This window comes from Canis lupus, chromosome 11 (genome assembly GCF_003254725.2).
Source record: "Canis lupus dingo isolate Sandy chromosome 11, ASM325472v2, whole genome shotgun sequence".
Classification (NCBI taxonomy): domain Eukaryota; kingdom Metazoa; phylum Chordata; class Mammalia; order Carnivora; family Canidae; genus Canis; species Canis lupus.
In genome coordinates, this window is record NC_064253.1 from 67,817,881 (window position 1) to 67,835,671 (window position 17,791).

Here is a 17,791-nt window from a genome sequence, read left to right on the forward strand (position 1 = left end):
GGAGGGAGGGAGCATGCTGCTGCTGCTTGATGGGAGCCAGGCGCCCATTCCCACACTTTCCTCTCCTTGGACAGAAACTGGCAATTACACCTGTGAGTTCTGCGGCAAACAGTACAAGTACTACACACCCTACCAGGAGCACGTGGCCTTACACGCCCCCATCAGTGAGTACCTTCTCTGGTTGGGGGCTGGGGGAGTAGGGGGAGGGGTGGGCGAGCCACAGGCTGAGGCTTGGCCAGGGGAGGGTGAACGCCAAGGTGAGCTTGGCCCGGGCAGTCTCCGGGCGTCCAGGTCTGACCCGGGCCACCTTACCGTCGACTCCGGGTGGGGGCATCACTCCTCCAAGTCCTCCAGTGGTCCTGTCCCCACCTCTAAGCACCTCTGAGTCATGTGGCTCCTAAGAGCCAGTGCCACGTGACACAGCTTCAGTCTGAACCAGTGCATGGCCGAGCCCAGGCTAAGCCCTGGTCACCTAGACAAGACGGTTCCCTCTCTGCCCTCGGTGGTCGAAGGGGTGGGAAGCTGGAAAGGGCACTAAGCCAAGACTCAGAAGCCTTGGGTTTTGATCAGCTGGATTCTGGGGTTGCATGACCTTGGACAGGCCCCATCCTGTTGCTGCCCTGAGTCTCTCCCTTCTCCCTTGGCCTGTAAGGAAACGAGTTCTAAGGGCCCTTCCTGTGGGACACCCCCACCTTCTTTCCATTCTCCTAATATCACTGATGTCTCAGCTTCCCTCCTGCGTGTCAGAGGGGCTCTATTCCAGGGATGTGGGCTAGGAGGATATGAGAGATTTAGGCTAGATCCAACAGAAGATTGGCTTGCCAAGGTTGAAATAGCCCCTGCACTGGCCTTTGGGTCTAGAGATTTATATGCTGATGGGTCCCATGTGGAATTAGGGGCTGGACTTGTCAGCTTCAGATGGTACCCAGGGCTTGGGCTTGAGGACCCTGGGTCTGGTGAGAGTATCCGGAAGGATCTGCACTGACTGCAGGAGAAGTCCTTACAAGTGGAGTCATACAAGGATACTCTTGTGTGTCTGGCTGCTTTCACTCAGCGAAATGTCATTAAGACTCACACACTTTGTTAAAGATACCAGTTCGTTCTTTTTGGCTGCTGAGCAATATTCCATTTTGTGAAAATACCATTGTTTGTTTAGCCATTTACTTGTTTCCTTCAGTTGTTTCCTATTTCAGGCTATTATGAATGAAACAGCTACGAAAGTGTTTGTAGGAGGCTTTTTGAGGGCATATGTTTATTTCTCTTGGGTACTGGGGAATAAAATTGCTAGATCACAGGGGAGAGCGTGTTTAAGCTTTTTAAGAGCTTACAAACCATCTTCCAAAATGGCTCTATAGCATCTTACACTCTGACCAGCCGTTTAGGGGAGTTTTCCTTGCTCCACATGCTTGCCAATGTTTGGAGGCGATGGGCTGTTTAATTCTAGCTATTGCAGTGAATGTGCTGTGGTCATTATGTTAATTAAGCCAGATTTGTTATTTTCTTAATGATTGATGATGTGGAGCACTTTTTTTTTTTTTTTTGGAGCACTTTTTCATCTGCATATTGGCCATTTGTATATTTTACTCTAGAGATTGAAGCATTCTGGCCTTTCTGTGTTTGTGGTGTTTGTATTATTAGGTAGTAAGAGTTCTTTATATGTTCTAGATCCAGGTCGTCTGTCAGACACATATGATGCGAATATTTTCTCCCTGTCTTCAGCATGCCCTTTGATTTTCATACAGTATCTTTTGATAAGTGGTTTTTTGTTTTTTGTTTTTTTATAAAGTCTGATCTATTCGTTTTTTCTATGGTTAGTGCTTTCTGGATCCTACCCAGAATGTCTTAGCCACCTCAAGATTGTGAAGCTGTTCTCCTTAATTATCTTTTAGAAGCTTTGTAAGGTTAGCTTTTTTTTTTTTTTTAAGATTTTATCCATCTATTCATGAGAGACACACAGAGGCAAGGGCAGAGGGAGAAGCAGGCTTCCCACAAGGAGCCCAATGCAGGACTCAAATCCCGGACCCCGGGACCACACCCTGAGTCAAAGGCAGGCAGATGCTCAACTATTGGGTCACCTTTGAATTTAGGTCTGTGATCTTTTCAAGTTAACTTCTGTGAATGGTGAGAGGTAAGGAGTTGAAATTCATTGTATCCCATATGGACATTCGGTTCCATCATTTATTAAAAGGGTTGTCCTTTCCCCATTGCATTGCATCCTTTGCTGAAAATCAGTTGAATATGTAAGTATACGTGAGTTTCTGTTCTGTCAATCTATTTGTCTATGTTTATGCCAATATGGTCTTATTTCCTGGAGTTTTATAGTAAATCTTAAATTCAGGTGCTCTCAGTTTTTCAGCTTTGCCCTTTTTGGGGGGAATATTTGTCAATTTTAGGAACTTTGCTCTTCCATATAAATATTAGGGGAATTTCTGATTTCCACATTCTGCAAAAAATCCAGCTGAGATTCTGTTTACGATTACCCTGAATCTATAGACCAATTTATAGGGAATAGATATCATAAAATACTGGGTTTTCCAATCTATGAATATGGTATATCTCTCCAAGTATTCAGGTCTTTTTCTCTCAGCAGTAGTTTCTATTTTTCACAGTAAAGGTCTTGCACATATTCCATATTCCATAAAATTATCTCTAAATACTTTGTTTCTTGGTATTGTGATTTTTAGTTTTCAATTATTTGTTGCTATTACATAAAAACACAATTTTGTATATTGATTTGTATCCTGAAATTTTGCCAAGTCCACTTACTAGTTCTAATAGCTTTTTTGGGTCATTTTCTTAGGATTTTCCTTGTACATACTGATGTCCTCTACTGATATAGATAGCTCTACTTCTTTCTTTCCAGTGTGTATTTTTTAAAGCATTTTTTTCATTTCACTATAGTGGTTAGGACTCTCTATCTAATACAATGTTGAATAGAAATGAGTGAGTGTTTCTGCCTTTTTCCTAAACATAGGGTTCAGTTTTCATCATTAAGAGTGATCACTTTCATCATTAAGTATTAGCTGAAGTAGGTTTTTATGAATGACCTTTATCAGTTGACGAGGTTAACCTTTTATTTCTAGTTTACTGAAATTTTCTGTCACAAGCCACCGTTTTATGTTTTTTCCTCCACCTATTGAGATGATTCTATGACTTTTATCTTTTGTTCTGATAATATGGTATATTATATGGATTGACTTGTTGTCATTACTCTTAAATAAATTCCCATGCCTATCCTTTGTTAAAACACATTAAAGATACCAGAAAGTCCCAACTACGAAATGAACTGGAGAAACAATGTTGGGTTATTTCCTCTTTGCCTGAGAAGTGACTTTCTTCTTTGAAACTTTTTCTTGGAAAGGCATCTAAATTACTTTAAGACCTAGGGTAATTTGTATAGTGATTTGCTTTCAAGAACATATTTTCTGATCACTTCTATATAAAATTCCCCAAGATTTTACTTAGTTTTTAATATCACTCCCAAAACTGGCTTCTCAGGGCTAGGGAACGAGAGTCCTAGAATAAGCCATGCCCCATGAATATCAGTGGTTTGTGGATGATGGTCATAATCAAGAAAATAAATATTTCTGCTGACTTTTTAAAAATGGTATCAAGGCATATTGTCATACAATAAAATGCCTGTATTTAAAGTGTACAGTTTGATAAACTTTGACCTATGTATACACTCTTGAAAGCATCGCCAGAATTAAAATAACAAACATATCCATCATTCTAAACTTTTTTTGTGTTTTTGTAATCCCTTACTCACCACTTCCCCATCTCCAGGCAAACAGTGATCTGCTTTCTGTATAGATTAGTTTGCATTTTCTAGAATATTGCATATATAGCATCTTACAGTATGTACCCCTTTTTTGTACTTGTGGGGGTCTGGCTTCTTTAACTCACTATGATTGTTTTAAGATTCAACCATGGTTACATATAGCAGTAGTTTATTTCCTTTAATTGATGAATAGGAATATTCCATTGCATAGATACATATACCACAATTTCCTTTATTCACTTATGGATGGACTTTTGGGTTGTTTCTGGTTTGGAGCAAATGCAAATAAAGCTGCTCTGAACATTTGTGTACCAGTCCTTGTATAGGCAGTTGCTTCCATTAATCTTGAGTAAACACCTAGGAGTGGAATAACTAGATCAGAAGATATGTGTGTGTTTAACTTTTAAGAAACAACCAAACTTTTTCAAAGTGGTTATGCCATTTTACATTCCAACCAATAGTGAGCTTTTCTTTTTTTATAATCTAAGTTGGGTATCATGGTAAAACTGGCCTCTTAGAGTGAGTTGGGAGGAGTATTCCCTGAGTGTAGTGTCAATTAGGTTAGATTGATTAATAATGTTCAAATCTCTACCTTTTCAGATAAAAAAAAAATACTCTTGTTCTATCAAGTACTGAGAGACAAGCATTAAAATCTCAACTGTAATTATGGATATGCCGTTTCTCCCCTTAGTCCTGTGAGTTTTTGATTCATGTACTTTGAGACTTTGCTTTTAGGTACACACACTTAGGATCATTATGTCTTGGTGACCCTTTTAAAATTGTTCAGTACCTATATTTTTCTCTTTATTTCTTAATTTCTTTATATAACAGCTAATAGCTGTTATCCTGAAATCTATTTTATCTGATATTAATAAAGCTACTATAGCTTTTTCTTAGGATTAGTTTTTGCACAATAGATTCCTTCTGGTCTTTTTCTTTTAATCTTTCTGTGTCTTTCTATTTGAAGTGTGTGCATACAGTTGGTTCTCACTCTTCTCTCATTTGGTAATCCCTGCCTTTGAAATGAAGTGTTTAATCCAATTATATTTAATATTATTTGTTCATATGGTTGAAATTTTGTATTTTGTCTTCTCTTTTTTCTATTTGTCTCATCTTGTTCATTTTTTCTTTTTCTTGCCTTCTTTGATATTAATCAAGAACTTAAAAAAATTTCCTTTGTTTGGTTTCTAGCCATACTTCTTTTTCTTTAGCAGTTACTCTCTGGTTTATAATATACATGTTTAATGTATTACAATCTACTGTAGATTTAGTTAATAACATCACATATAATGTAAGAACCTTGTAACAGTGCACTCCCTACTCTCCTGTCCTTTGTGTTATTCTTATCATGTATCTCTGTGTACATAAGTTATAAACCCAACAACTATTCTGTTTGCTTCAAACAATTGTTTGTTCATTAAGAAATGAGTAAATGCCTTTTATGTTTTCTGACATATTTACTGCTTCCAGTACTTTCCTTTGCCTTATCTGAATCTGAATTCCATCTATTACCATTTTCTCTTACTCCTTGAAGAACTTCCTTTAACATTTCTTATATTGTAGGCCTGTGGGTGAAAGATTCTCTTCACTGAAGATGTTTTTATTCCACTTGTTCTTTTGATAGATATTTTCTCTGTATATGAAATGCTAGGTTGAGAAATTTTTCCTCCACAATTTAAAAATGTCATTCTTTTATCTTCTGGTTTATGTTTCTGACGAGAAGTCAGAGATCATTCGGATTGTTACTCTATATTTAATGTGTCTTTTTTGTCTGAGTGATTTTAAATATATCTGTGTTACTGTTTTTTAGCAATTTGATTGTGGTGTATAGTTTTCTTTGTGCTTATCCTGTTTGAGGTTCATTGCGTTTCTTGGTTCAGTGTTTTTTTTTTAAGATTTTATTTATTCATGAGAGACATATAGAGAGAGACAGAGACACAGGCAGAGCCAGAAACAAGTTCCCTATGGGGAGCCCGATGTGGGACTCGATCCCAGGACCCCAGGATCACTCCCTAAGCCAAAGGCAGACATTCAACCACTGAGCCACCCAGGTGTCCCTTTATTTACGTGTTAAACTGGTAATGAAGCTTTATTCAGTTTATCAGCTCTGTTTTCCTTTGAAGCTTCAATTTGGATAGTTTCTAGTATCTTGTCATTAAGTTGGCAGATCTTTTTTTCTAGTATGCAATCTGTTTTATTAAAAAAATCCATCAAGTGAATTTTTCATTTCAGCTATCCTAGTTTTCATCTCTTTAATTTCCATTTGGTTCCTTTTTATAACATCTCTTTTTTTCATTATGTTCATACTGTCCTTTAAATCTTTGAGCCTATTTATGAAAGCTGTTTTAAGGTCCTTGTCAGCAGATCCTATCATCTCTGTCATTTCTGTATGTTTCTGTTGATCGGTATTTTCCTTTTGATTATTAGTCATATTTTCCTGCTTTACCTCACAGGTAGTTTTTTATTCCGTGCTGCACATTTTGATGTTTTGTTGAGCATCTGGATTTTGTTATCTTCCTTTGAAAAGTGTTGAATTTTGTTAGAGCAGGCAGTTAATTTACTTACAAATCAGCTTCATACTTCAGAGGCTTGTCTTTAAACTGTTAGGGCAGGTCTAAAGCCGTTCTTATTCTAGGGTTAAAGTAATCCTTCTAAGGCCTTGCCTTTCTGGGTCTAAACTAAACACTTGAGGTGTTTAATAAGGTCTGTCTTCTCTGGCAGATGGGAACTCAGACATCTCCTAATCTTGTAAGACTTCTGAATCCTTGCTTAGCTCACAGTCCCTGGTAGCAGTTACCTGCCAAACTTTTCAGAGGCTCCTTCAGAACAAATCAGGTTGACAGCCAGGCAAAGACTTTGAGGGGTCCCTCTGACTATTTTTGGAGTTGTTTTCCTCCCCTAAAATTCCTTCCTCTTTGTGATTCTGCCCTGCTAATTCCAGCCACCACAGCAGCCCTGAACTCTGACCATTGTCTCCTCCATTCAGCCAGACTGCTGTGCCTTCTTTGGGTCTCACCCCTGGGCCATGATCCAGATGGTCTCCAGGCAGAGACCAGAGTGATCTCACATTGGGTCTTCTTTGTGAATCACAGTGGCCTACTGTTCAAAGTCTGAAAACTGTTGTTCTGTGTGTTTTGTCCAGCTTTACAGTTGAATCTGGAGAAGGGCTGATTCCCTCACCAGATACTCAATGATGGCCAGAAGTATAAGTTCCCCAGTTCTCTTCCTAAGATGAAAATCCACGAGGAGGCGTTCCTAAATTAGACTCCCCTGGTGCCACAGCTCCTGTGCGTTCCCACCTCCAGCCTTTGGGCACGCTATTCGCATTGCCCGAAGGAGTCTTCATCCTCCTCTGCATGGTGAGGGCTTCAGGGAGACCCCCTGTGTCTCTATGCTCTCAGCTGCGTGGTTGCTTTCCTCAAATCCTTATGTTCTCTGAATTGTTTTGCTCCTGTTGAATTTTCAGCTTTACAGAAGGGAGAGACCCCAGTGCTCTCTTATTTTTAAATATCTCTTGGATGGAAACATCTCCTCTGTGTTCTTTATTAGGGCAGTCAGCCGGTCTGTCTGAATCTCTTTCTTCTTTTCCCAGTGAGAGCTCGGATAGGAATTCCAGCCTGATAACATTCCACATGAGAAGGTCAACAGGTGGAGAAGCCATTGAGTGAAAGGAGTTAGGAGTCTGGAAAGTTCATCCTGCCCAGTTCCTACCTGCTCTGTGACCCCGGAGAGGCTCCTATACCTCTCTGAGCTCTGACTACCTGTCTGCCTTAGGTATACCTCTGGGGCTCATGGAAGGGTGACACATGAGATGGCTTCAAATGTCCCCTCTCGGGCATCCCATCTTTGATGTGCTCTGTTTAAGTGGTCCTGAGTTTTGTTCTTCTGGCCATTCATGCACTGATGCTCTGATTCCACATCTCTGGAGCACTTGCTTTGTGTCGGGGAATGTGCCAGGTCCTGAGTGTGTGGTTGGCCTAACTGGCAGAGGCTGCCCTCGTAGAGTGTTCAGGCTAATGGGGAAAGAGAAACCAGTCTAAAGATCACACCATGTGTCATTATGGGTAGTGATCAGTTCTTGGAAGGGAAGAGGAGAGGGGAGGGAAAGATAAATGACCAGGTGAGATGTCGGGGAGTTAACAGAGGAAGTGATGCTTCAGTGGAGGAATGTTGGACCAGTACTAGTTACCCAGGCAAAAAGGAGGGAAGATCATTCCAGCAGAAGAAATAACATGTACAGAGCCCACATGGCTTGGAAGAGAGAGGGCGTTATGGAATGGGAAAGGCAGGAATTGAGCAGGTGCCTGAGGATTTCTTGTACCGTGTGCTTCGTGCGTGTTCCTGAACTCCCTGCCACAGTGAAGGAGGGACTTTCACACAAATGCCTGGATTTTGACATCAGGAACAGTAGACTCTGGAAAGAGCTGATCCGGACAGTGTCCTAGAAACCATCCTTCAGGGTAGAGTCTGGGGCTTAAGAAAGCAAACCACATGCTCAGGGTATTGCTCAGAGATTCCCTGTCCCTTTTGCCCAGGTTCCCGGGATGTGGGGGTTGATGCCACATGGCCTTGTGCAGCGGCCCCCTTAGGTAGCTGACAAGCTCGAGCTCTTGTCTCATCCGGACACGGACTTTCCATGTGGCTCTAACCTTACTGATCATTCTAGGCCTCGGTTTCCTTATCTGTAGAAAGAACCAGTCATAGCCACTTACATGTGAAGAGCTGTGTACCATTCAGGGTACTTGCTGTGCTCTTGTGTGTTCTGGGTTCCCAAAGAATCCCCTTGAGGCTGGTCGCAGAGGTGGGTGTCCTACTTTGATGGGTGGACAGGACAAAAGGGGCGTGACCTTAGGAGTAACTAAGGTCAAGAGAGGGGAGGTAAGGAGGCAAGACCACAGAGACCAAAGGTGAAAGACCTGGCACCCAGAGGTGGCTTCACCTCGCTCCACACTTGGTCCCCAAACTGCTTCAGGGAGGTAGTGGGGGAACCCTGAGATAGAACCCTGGACAAGTGCCACAGAGTTGATGTGTAGGTGGCACCGTGGCTGAAAACACTTGGATATTGGGAGACAAGCCGCCCTTTTGATTGGACTCCAGGGACTTCCAAAGTTCTTGGCTCCAAACAGGAGAGGGGGCAGGGAGGGAACATACAGAAGTGTTCTTCCCCACCAGACCTCTCCAGTTTCTGAGGAAGAAAGCCAGAATCCAGAGAACAGGAGTGGAGACAGTGAGGGACACCTGTATCCTCTGCGGACTGCTGCGCTGGGGGCTCCTCCTGGGGCTGGGGGTGGGGTGCGGGCTGGCTCATGGCGGCTGTGACCCGAGTGTCCCCAAGCTCCTGGCATCTGGCCTCCACTGTGAATGGGGGGGGTGACCCTCCCTGGGGACAGGGGGGCAGCCGAGTCCTCTGAGCGCGTCTCTGCATCTCAGGCTGGTGAAGCGAGCGCTGAAGAGCCCCGCTTCCTGCTTCTCTGGGCCTGGGCTTCCTCATTGGTGCCCCGAATGGCCAGAGGTGGAGGATCAGGAGGTGCCTTTTTATTTCTTGGCTCTGCAAGCCATGGGTGGGTGTCTGATGCCCAGGATGGACGCTTTCCTGGGACCAGGGGTATAAGGAGGCCCCTCTTCCTCCCCCAGAGGCAGGGGAGCAGCGGCAGTGTCCTGGACCCTGGGTGACGTGGGTGCCCTTGAGACGGTACCAGTTCCTGAGATCCATGAGCCCCCGGGCAGCACCGAAGGGGCCCCTTCCCACGTGGCCTAGTCCCCTTCTCGCCTTCGGGGGGAGTTGCAGTTGAGCCAGAAGACTGCTGTCCCCTCCTGTTCTGTGTTGAACGTGGGAGTGCGGCCAGGTTCAGGGCTGGGCCACCAGGGGAGTTGAGGGGCTTGGGTGTGAAGGAGGCGGACTGCTGGCCGCCCGGGACCGCCAGAGGTGGAGACCACCTGGGTGTCAGCCCCCAGTGACTCCAGCTTCTGCAGAGGACTCGGGAGGGAGAAAGGTGACCCATCAGCTCCCCGGGAGCCACAGAGCCCCCTCCCCTAAAACCCTAGGGCAACATTGAGCCCCTTGCTTCCCCCCACTGCCACCAATGAACTCCAGCATGTCCTTGCCTGTCTGCTGTCATTAATTATGAGCCAGCAGCCAACATGCCTTGGAAGGAAAAGAGGCTTCGGAGCCAATTTTCTAGAAAATGCTCTTGGGCCTGGGTTGACTGATTCAGGTGCCCAAGCACAGGTCATAGGCTGTGTTCTCAGACACTGGGAGCCTGGGCTGGTCAAGGGTGATAGGTGACCCTCCCAGTGGCCTCTGGGAAACTCTGAGCCTTAGTTGACAATCAGGCTTCGCTCGAGGAGAAGCAGGGGAAGGTTCTAGAATGCTGGACTTTCTTAGGCTCTGAGTGGGAGTGAGAGAGCCTCTGCGTTCTGTGGACCACGAAGAGGTTTTGACCCTTGAACATAGGGTTCTGTGGCCCAAGAGACCACTCGCTTGGCCGGCTCCGAGGGCCCACGGGGACTGAGAGCGTGACCCTCTCAGGTACCGCCCCCGGGTGGGAGCCACCGGACGATCCAGACACAGGCTCTGAGTGTTCACATCCGGAGGTCTCCCCGTCTCCACGCTTCGTGGCAGCGAAGACCCAGACGAACCAGTCGGGGAAAAAAGCTCCGGCCTCCGTGGTCCGATGTGCCACCCTCTTACACCGCACCCCTCCAGCCACCCAAACCCAGACGTTCCGCACTCCAAACTCGGGATCTCCGGCAAGCAAGGCAACCGCAGGTACCGATGGCCTATGTTACCTTCACACTTCCTCCACTCCCCACCCCGCTCGCACCTGCCACAGCTGTGCCTGGGGTCACTGTTCCCTTGCAAGAGCGAGTGGAGGTCCTGTAGCTGTCTGGGACAAATCTGGGTCCCAGCCGTGCCCCTGGCTGGCTCTCACCGTGGCGAGCCACCTGACCTCTCTGAGCCTAGGTTTTTGTACCCTGAATCAGAGGGTTTGTATGGGATCGTTTGCAAACTTTTTTTTTTTTTTTTAAACAGGAGAGTATTTTTTTCCCAAGTCATGGAGTTAAAAATTTTTAAAATTAACTGCCAATATTTGAGCATCAGATTTTGCATAAGACGTTTGATGTCTTGCTGACGTTGAAAATCAGACCTGGCAGTGCTGGGCCCACTTTCCTGGAGGGCAGCAGTTGGCCTGGGGCTGAGCCACAGTGGCCCCCTCGACTAAAGCCCATACTGCCCAGTATTCCGTGGTCCTCACCACTCCCTCCTGCCTCCCCAACACAGTGGCTACGTGGCAGGTGTCATTTCTCATTGTGATCACGCTGTTGTCTGTCTTGCATCCTGCCCCATTCATTTATTTACATCACCTGCCTGGACCTTCTTGGCATGAGTTTGCATGCCCCGTCCTTCTGAAAAACACAGTCTAAAAACTCACTTCTAGGACAAGCTGCTCCCCACGAAGCGGAAGCCCTGTTCTTTTAGCCTCCCCCTCCCTGGTACTACCTGTGATGCTCCTCCGTGGGCCCTAGCCCAGCGGGAAACCAGTGGATGCCAGCTCCAGTGTGTTCTGAGTCCGTGCAGAAAGGGGTTGGGGCTCCAGGAGGTGAACAGGCAGGGAAAGGTACACAGCAGCTGATAAGACACACCGGATGCTGAGTAGCAGCTGTCGGGAATCCCGATTCATATCTGGGTGGACTGAGCCTCGGGCTGCCTGCTGGGACGTGCGGGGTGAGGGAAGAGTGATGATCTTGTCCTTCTGGGATTGTGGGCTTTTCAGTGCCCTCCAGAGGCCCAAAGCCATCAGATAAACACCCAAGCGATCAAACTGAGAACTTCGTTAAGTGAACTGGTGGATTGGAACCAACCACATGGCCAAGCGATTGGTTTTGTTTGCCTTTGCTCTGTGGTTCAGGAGGCTAATTTTAGGCAAAGATTTGGTTCTTAAAAAATGTTTGAAGATAGATTAATCGTGGTTAGGTCTTCCAAGAGAGGGGTAAGTAGCCAGTCCACCTTGAAGGTAATGGATTTTCAGGTACCGCGCTGAGAAGAGCCAAGAGCTGTTGTCATTTTATGACATTTTCATAAACTAATTGGAAACAGACTGGTCATCGTGGGCTCAACTGAAGAATGGGATCCTGGCTTTCAAATCTTGCTTTTACCCTTGATCTTGTGGCTGGGAGTTCGTACATGGGTAGTTTGTGCAGAAAACAGCCTGCAAGGGCCGTGTGGTGTGTGGCAGCTCTCGGGCCTCAGCGCCTCAGAGTTCCACATCCAGCAAGCTGTGGGACGTGCCTCTGGCTGCCTTCATGGGATCTGGAAGGCTTGTGGTGTGGGGGTCACAGGGCAGAGGGCATAGGAGGTGAGCAGGCCCCTGCGCGGCAGAGCCGGGAGTTGATCCTGCCCCCGTCCGTCTAGCAGGCCATGCCCCGCGAGAACGAGCACCTGGGTGGACATGGCACTTGCGGGGCGGCCGGGGTGCTGGTGCAGGGGTAGCTGTTCAGATTTGCATTGTCGGCTGAGCAGCAGGGGACTACGCGTGGGAGTCTGTGACCTCTGTTGGGCGTATTCTACCTCTGTGTTGGGTAGGCCGTGTGGAACTCCTCCGCAGCTGGGTAAGCATCGAATTAATGAAGGTGGAGAAAGGAATCCCTTCCCTAGCCCAGGCCTTTTAAAGAGACTGCATCGGCCCCGGGAGTGAACTCTTTATTGTGCCATCCAAGAGGTTAGGCATACACCCAGCCCCGGAACTGGGCACGCTCAGTCTTTTCACCTGTAGAATGGGAATGACAGTGTGGCTCTCATAGCACTGCCGGGAGGACGGTGGGAGACCACAGGTGTAAGACGTGCGGCCCATGCCTGGTGCATAGGTGCTCAGTGAATGAGGGCACCCACTCCCCCTGCCAGAGAATCGAGGGGCTTTCTTTGCCGATTTACAGATGGTACCTTGAGGTAGGCCCACATGGAGGTGTCGACCCAGGCATTTTACAGACACAGTATGGAGAGCAGGTCTTCCTTGCGATGTTACCAACAGCCTCTGCATCAGGAGGCGTCGGGCGGGGGGCGGTGTCGGAGCCCGGGCACGGAGCAGGGCCTGGAGGAGCCACCGCCTGTGGCTTCTTTTCTTGTTGCCCCATCATCGTTCAGAACCCTGGCCCCCACGGTCTGAGCACTTGGCCTTCTGACATAGGGGGTTGCTGAGCGACAGTGGCATTTCCCAAAGTGGGTTCTGGGGAATCACCATTTTTGAGGCATCCTAAAGAATATGGTGTTTTTAAAATGGGCTTTGGTGGCTAACTATATTTAGGAAGCCTGGGTCAAACAGAGCTAAATGGGCCTCCTTCCGGTTGAGCTTCTCAGAGCCTTTGATATCGCTGTGCGGGTTGTTTCCCCGTAAAAGGGGCCGGGTCGGCTGCGCACCCCAACTTGACTTGCTCCCAGAAGCCTTCATCTCCACGAGCATCCAGTGGCCCCACTGTGCCCAGAGCAACTGGGAAGAGCAGAGCTCCCTTCAAGCTGAGATCTTTTGTGTCCGGACCTTCTGCGGGTGGGAGTGGGGGTACACTGCGCTGTGTCCTCTTGGCCGGACCCCATCTCTCACTCTGGCTTTCCAGACAGCGCCAGGAGGGGCCACCTCTAGGTGGAGATGCCCCAGAAATCACTTAAGGAACCGGCCCCTTCCCCTGGATGAACCCTGAGCAGAACTCCTCTGGCCTTGGGCTCCCAGGCTGTGGGCCTGTCCTGGTGCTCTCGGTCACACTGTCCCCTCTCCCAGGATGCCCTCCCTGCCACCCAGGGACCAGTAGGCTTGTGGAGCTGGGATCAGCTGTCTGGCCCTCCTGCTCTGCCAGAGTCACCACCAGGAGACAGCTGTCCTCCTCCCTGCTCCATGGTGGAGTCTGTAGCAGCAGATTTCTGGCAGAGGGAGTAGCGGGTGGCAGGTCCAAATGACTTAGTGTCCCAAATGTGGCTCCTTAGGACCAAAGATAGGAGACCCAGGCCTGTCTGCCATTGGCCCACGCTGGGCACTGGGTGGGGGGGATCTCCTGGGGCTCTGATGAGGCATCAGGCAACTCAGGTGAGCCCGAGGAGCTGGGGGTCTGGTTTAGGGCCCCGGAGCCCCTCACCGTGCAGGTTCCTCAGCAGAAAGCCCTCGGACCGGGGGCAGTTCTGGGGTACCCTGGCCTCAGAGCCCCCCCGCAGCATGCCCTTCCACTCGGACCTCGTAGTGCTAACCAGTCACTGGTGTTTCTCGCTCTCTCCCGTCCCCACCCAGCAGAAAGCGCTTTCAGTCGGAGAGTAGAAGGCAAAGCACAAAACCACTTTGAAGAGACGAATAGCAGTTCCCAAAACTCCAGCGGTGAGTGTGCCCCGTGCCGACCGTCCTGTGCTGTGGCCTCCACCCACTCCTCCCCGGGGTGGCAGCAGGCAGCCTGGGCTGGGCTCCTCGTGGGGCCCGATGCTGTTCCCGGGGGGACACGGCAGGCAGGGAATCAGCAGGGGGCCAGGGCCAGAAATGGGAAGGGTGTTTCCTCCCAGGAGCCTGCCCCTGGGCCTCAGCGGCATCTGGGACTGCTGTTCTTGGTCTCTTCCCATGGAGAGAGGAACTCGCCCTCCCCGTACCCTCGGCATTGGCTCAGAAGGCCCGGGAGGAGTCCGAGAGCTAGCGCTGTTTTTGGAGTAAACGTTATAGCCAGTTCCTTTCCAGGAGAGGCAAAGGGGGTGCAGAGAGAGAACTGTAGCCCCAGAGCCGGAGGCCCTGAGTTCTGGCCCACTTTGGACCAGAGGCCGTCCACAAGTACGCCTGCAGCACCACCTGCCCAGGGAGCTCCGGCCGCGGTTCCCGGTGGGCGTCTGGCGCCCCCTGGCGGCTGCCCTAGAGTCCCTTAAAGCAGAGCCGCCAAAGGCCACCTCCCCGCAGGGATCCTTGGCTAGCCTAGCAGGACCCGGGGCCTGTCCGGAGAAGGCCCGGCAGGCGGGTCCGCAGTGACACCCAGGGCAAGCTGGGAAGACAGTTCTGAATCCTGGGTACGTGAGGGTAGGGAGCCTGCCTTCTCACATGGCTGCAGTTCAACGCCGGGTCAGGTGCTGGCCACCGCCGAGGCACAGACAGGCGTCCGTCCTGAAGCAGCCAGGGGCGCAGACTTGAACGCGGAGGCCTCGGCCCAGTACGCGGAGCTCCAGCTTTGACCTCTAGCCGAAGGACGAGCTGGTAACCCGGGCCAGCCTCGTCCTTTCCTCCGCTGCAGTGGGAATTGCGCACCCATCCCCGTGGTGGTGGACGGTCGGCAGGTGCCCCGTGGAGCTTACGCACTCCCGTGGCAGGGTGTCGTGGTGGTGGTGGCGGTCTGAAGTGAACCAAGTGCTATGTGGAGCCCCGAGGAGAACCGAGCGGGGTGTGCCGCTGGGGGGTGGGTGGGGGCAGCGCTGAGAATGTCAGTGTAACCCCCAAAACCACAGAGAGCTTACTGGCTTTTCCAAGCTGCTCACCGTTTTGAGAAATGTAATCCCGTCTCCAAGAGGTGGCCCTAAAAGTGAGGGAGTGCCTTGGCCAAGGCCATACAGGATGTAGGGCCAGGACTGGGGCCACCATCTCCCGGGGAGCCTTCCCTCAGCCGCCAGGCTGTACCCCTTGCCTCTCCGTCCTCCAGAGCTGCTACTCGAATCGGGGAGGACAGTGTGAAGTGCTGCTGCCAGCAGCCACCATTTATTGAGCGCTTACTACGTGCCTGGCCTGTGTTCAGAGCTGTATGTGTCTTACCTGTTTTCATCCTTACCACAGCCCCGGGATATGGGGGTTGGGGGGCGTCAGTGTTACTGTGTTATCCCCATTTTCTGGATGAGGAAACTGAGGCCCAGGAGAGGTCAATCATAGCCCCCGGGCCCCAGCCTGTAAGAGACGGTGCCAGGACTCCGGGCCTAGTCTCTCTGGCCCTCCCCTGCCGTCTACTGCCTTTGAGGCTCACCTGACAACATCAGGAAGCAAGGGGAATCCCCCAAAGCACAGACCCCCCTCTCCCCCCCGCAGCTGCTCTGGTGACTGGTGCCGGGACCTAGAAGCAGCTCCCAGCTCCCTGTCCTGAGCGGCAGCCACACCCGGACATTTATTTCCCCATTAGAGCTCTGTGGGCTCACTTTCTGAGATTTGAGGGTGTCCTAGAGGTGTGGCCCTGGCTGACCTTGCCCTGCCCGGTACCACAGCACCAGCCCAGAACGTGAGCCTGGCTCTCAGATCCTCCGAGAGCCCCGACGGCTTACTGCTTCCTAAGACAGAAGTCCTAACAGTCATCTCAGAGCACCAGGACGGGAAGAGACTTAGCTAAACTGTTTCTCTTTTGCAGAAACTGCAAGTCCCCTGATTTCCAATCCTTTCCCTCTCCTACAGAGTAAGTGACGGTCCCACGGGGGGCTGGAGAGGGCAAGGCAGGGCAGAAAGTGAACCCAGCGGCCACATGCTCAGGACCTCCAGGGCACCTGCCCGTGGGCCACCCCGAGGCAGACCTGGCAGCCAGCGGAGGCAGGAGGAGGGCCCAGCCCCGGGCGGGAGGGGGAGTCTGGACAGGGGACGAGGCGGAGCCCTGACCACGGGCCACCTGCCTTCTCCACCCCAGCCCTGGCAGGAACCCAGGCCTTCCCGTTGCAACTCGCAGTGGGGGAGCCTCAGGACGCCTCCTCCAAGCCCATCTCCGCCTCCCTGCGTGTCCCTTTGTCACCCCTCTTCCTCCCACATTCCCCCGTGCCGGGCACTGACCTGAGTGCCAGGGACACGAGGTGGAAGCTGAGGGTCCACCTGCGCATGAGGCCCCCTTCCTGCCTGTGCTGTTGTCCTTCCATCCCGCCCTCCCCGCCTTCCCTGTCCTCGCCTGTCCTGTGTCCTCTCGCCCTGCGCTGCCTCTCTCCACTTCCCACCTTCTCTTGCGTACTTCCCGCACCCTTTACTGCCCTCTGTGCCCTTACCTTGTTATTGTTTCATCCGTACATCCATTTGTTCACTGGGCAGAGGATGGGCTGTGGTGGGACGTGGTCTCTGCCCCCTTGGGGCACTTGGTCCGTTAGTGTCACCCCCTCCCCTGTCCCCAGAACGGTGCCTGGCACACAGTAAGCACTCAATAAAGGTCTGCTTGATTGAATTAGGCCCTCTCTGGTTCTGCAGGCAAGTCTTCCTCTCTCCATGGCTCCTCCCTCCCCCAAGCCTCTCCCTCACTAGTCAGTGACAGGGGCAGACAGGCTGGGCCAGAGCCCCAAGTGCAGAGCCCCAGTGTGTGTCTGGGTTCCCGGATCCAGGGCTTCCAGGGCCGTTCTGCCCCTAACACAGCTGCCTCATTTCTCCCCTTCCCACCCCAGAACCCTACACCTGCGGCGCCTGTGGGATCCAGTTCCAGTTCTACAACAACCTGCTGGAGCACATGCAGTCCCATGCAGGTAAGGGGACCAGCCGCTGGCCCCGCCCCCCGCCCCTGGCCCCGCCCAGCCCTGGGTGCGGCATGGCCCCACCTCCAGCCCCACCCTGGGTGCCTCCCAGCCCCGCCCTGGTCTCCCGCCAGCCCCGTCCTGGGTGCTGGGTGCCGCCCCAGCCCCACCCTGGGTGCTGCCCTAGCCCCAGCCCTGCCCCCAGCGCTGCCCTGGGTGCCAGCCTGGCACCGCCCTCAGCCCTGTCCTGGGTGCTGACCCCAGCCGCGCCCTGGGTGCCGCTGGCCCCGCCCCAGAGCCTCCCCCCTCCTCCTCAGGAAGGGGTCACAGGACCCGGGACCTGCCCTCAGGGAGCCTGGGGCCCACGGGGGTGGGCGGGTGGAGGGGTGGCACAGGCCCGGCCTGAGCACAGTTAGGGCCCGGGCTGCAGAAGGCTCTGGAAGGCTGTGGCCCTGGCGCTGAGCCCTGCACCCGACGGGCGCCCAGCGGGAAGGACCGCTGCCCGGGAGGAGAGGGGTGAGGCCTGCCATCCCCGGGAGCAGGGGCGGGAGCTGGGAGCCGGAGGGCAGCCTGGGCCCCAGCCCGTCTCCGAGCCGAGGCACACC

General features: G+C 50.9%; 1 protein-coding gene across 7 annotated transcripts in view; it reads left to right on the plus strand.

Annotated features, from left to right (window-relative positions):
• The window catches only part of ZNF618 (zinc finger protein 618), a 184,162-nt gene that overhangs the window by 146,964 nt on the left and 19,407 nt on the right, over positions 1–17,791 (plus strand). For 3 of the 7 annotated variants that reach the window (XM_035696767.2, XM_025433252.3, XM_049116384.1), the window contains 5 exons: positions 75–164; positions 10,311–10,550; positions 14,053–14,136; positions 16,118–16,162; positions 17,121–17,198. In XM_035696767.2, the coding sequence (XP_035552660.1) occupies positions 75–164; positions 10,311–10,550; positions 14,053–14,136; positions 16,118–16,162; positions 17,121–17,198 (537 nt within the window). The remainder of the gene's footprint in view (positions 1–74; positions 165–10,310; positions 10,551–14,052; positions 14,137–16,117; positions 16,163–17,120; positions 17,199–17,791) is intronic. The other 4 variants (XM_035696768.2, XM_035696769.2, XM_035696770.2 and 1 more) reach the window with 3 other exon arrangements.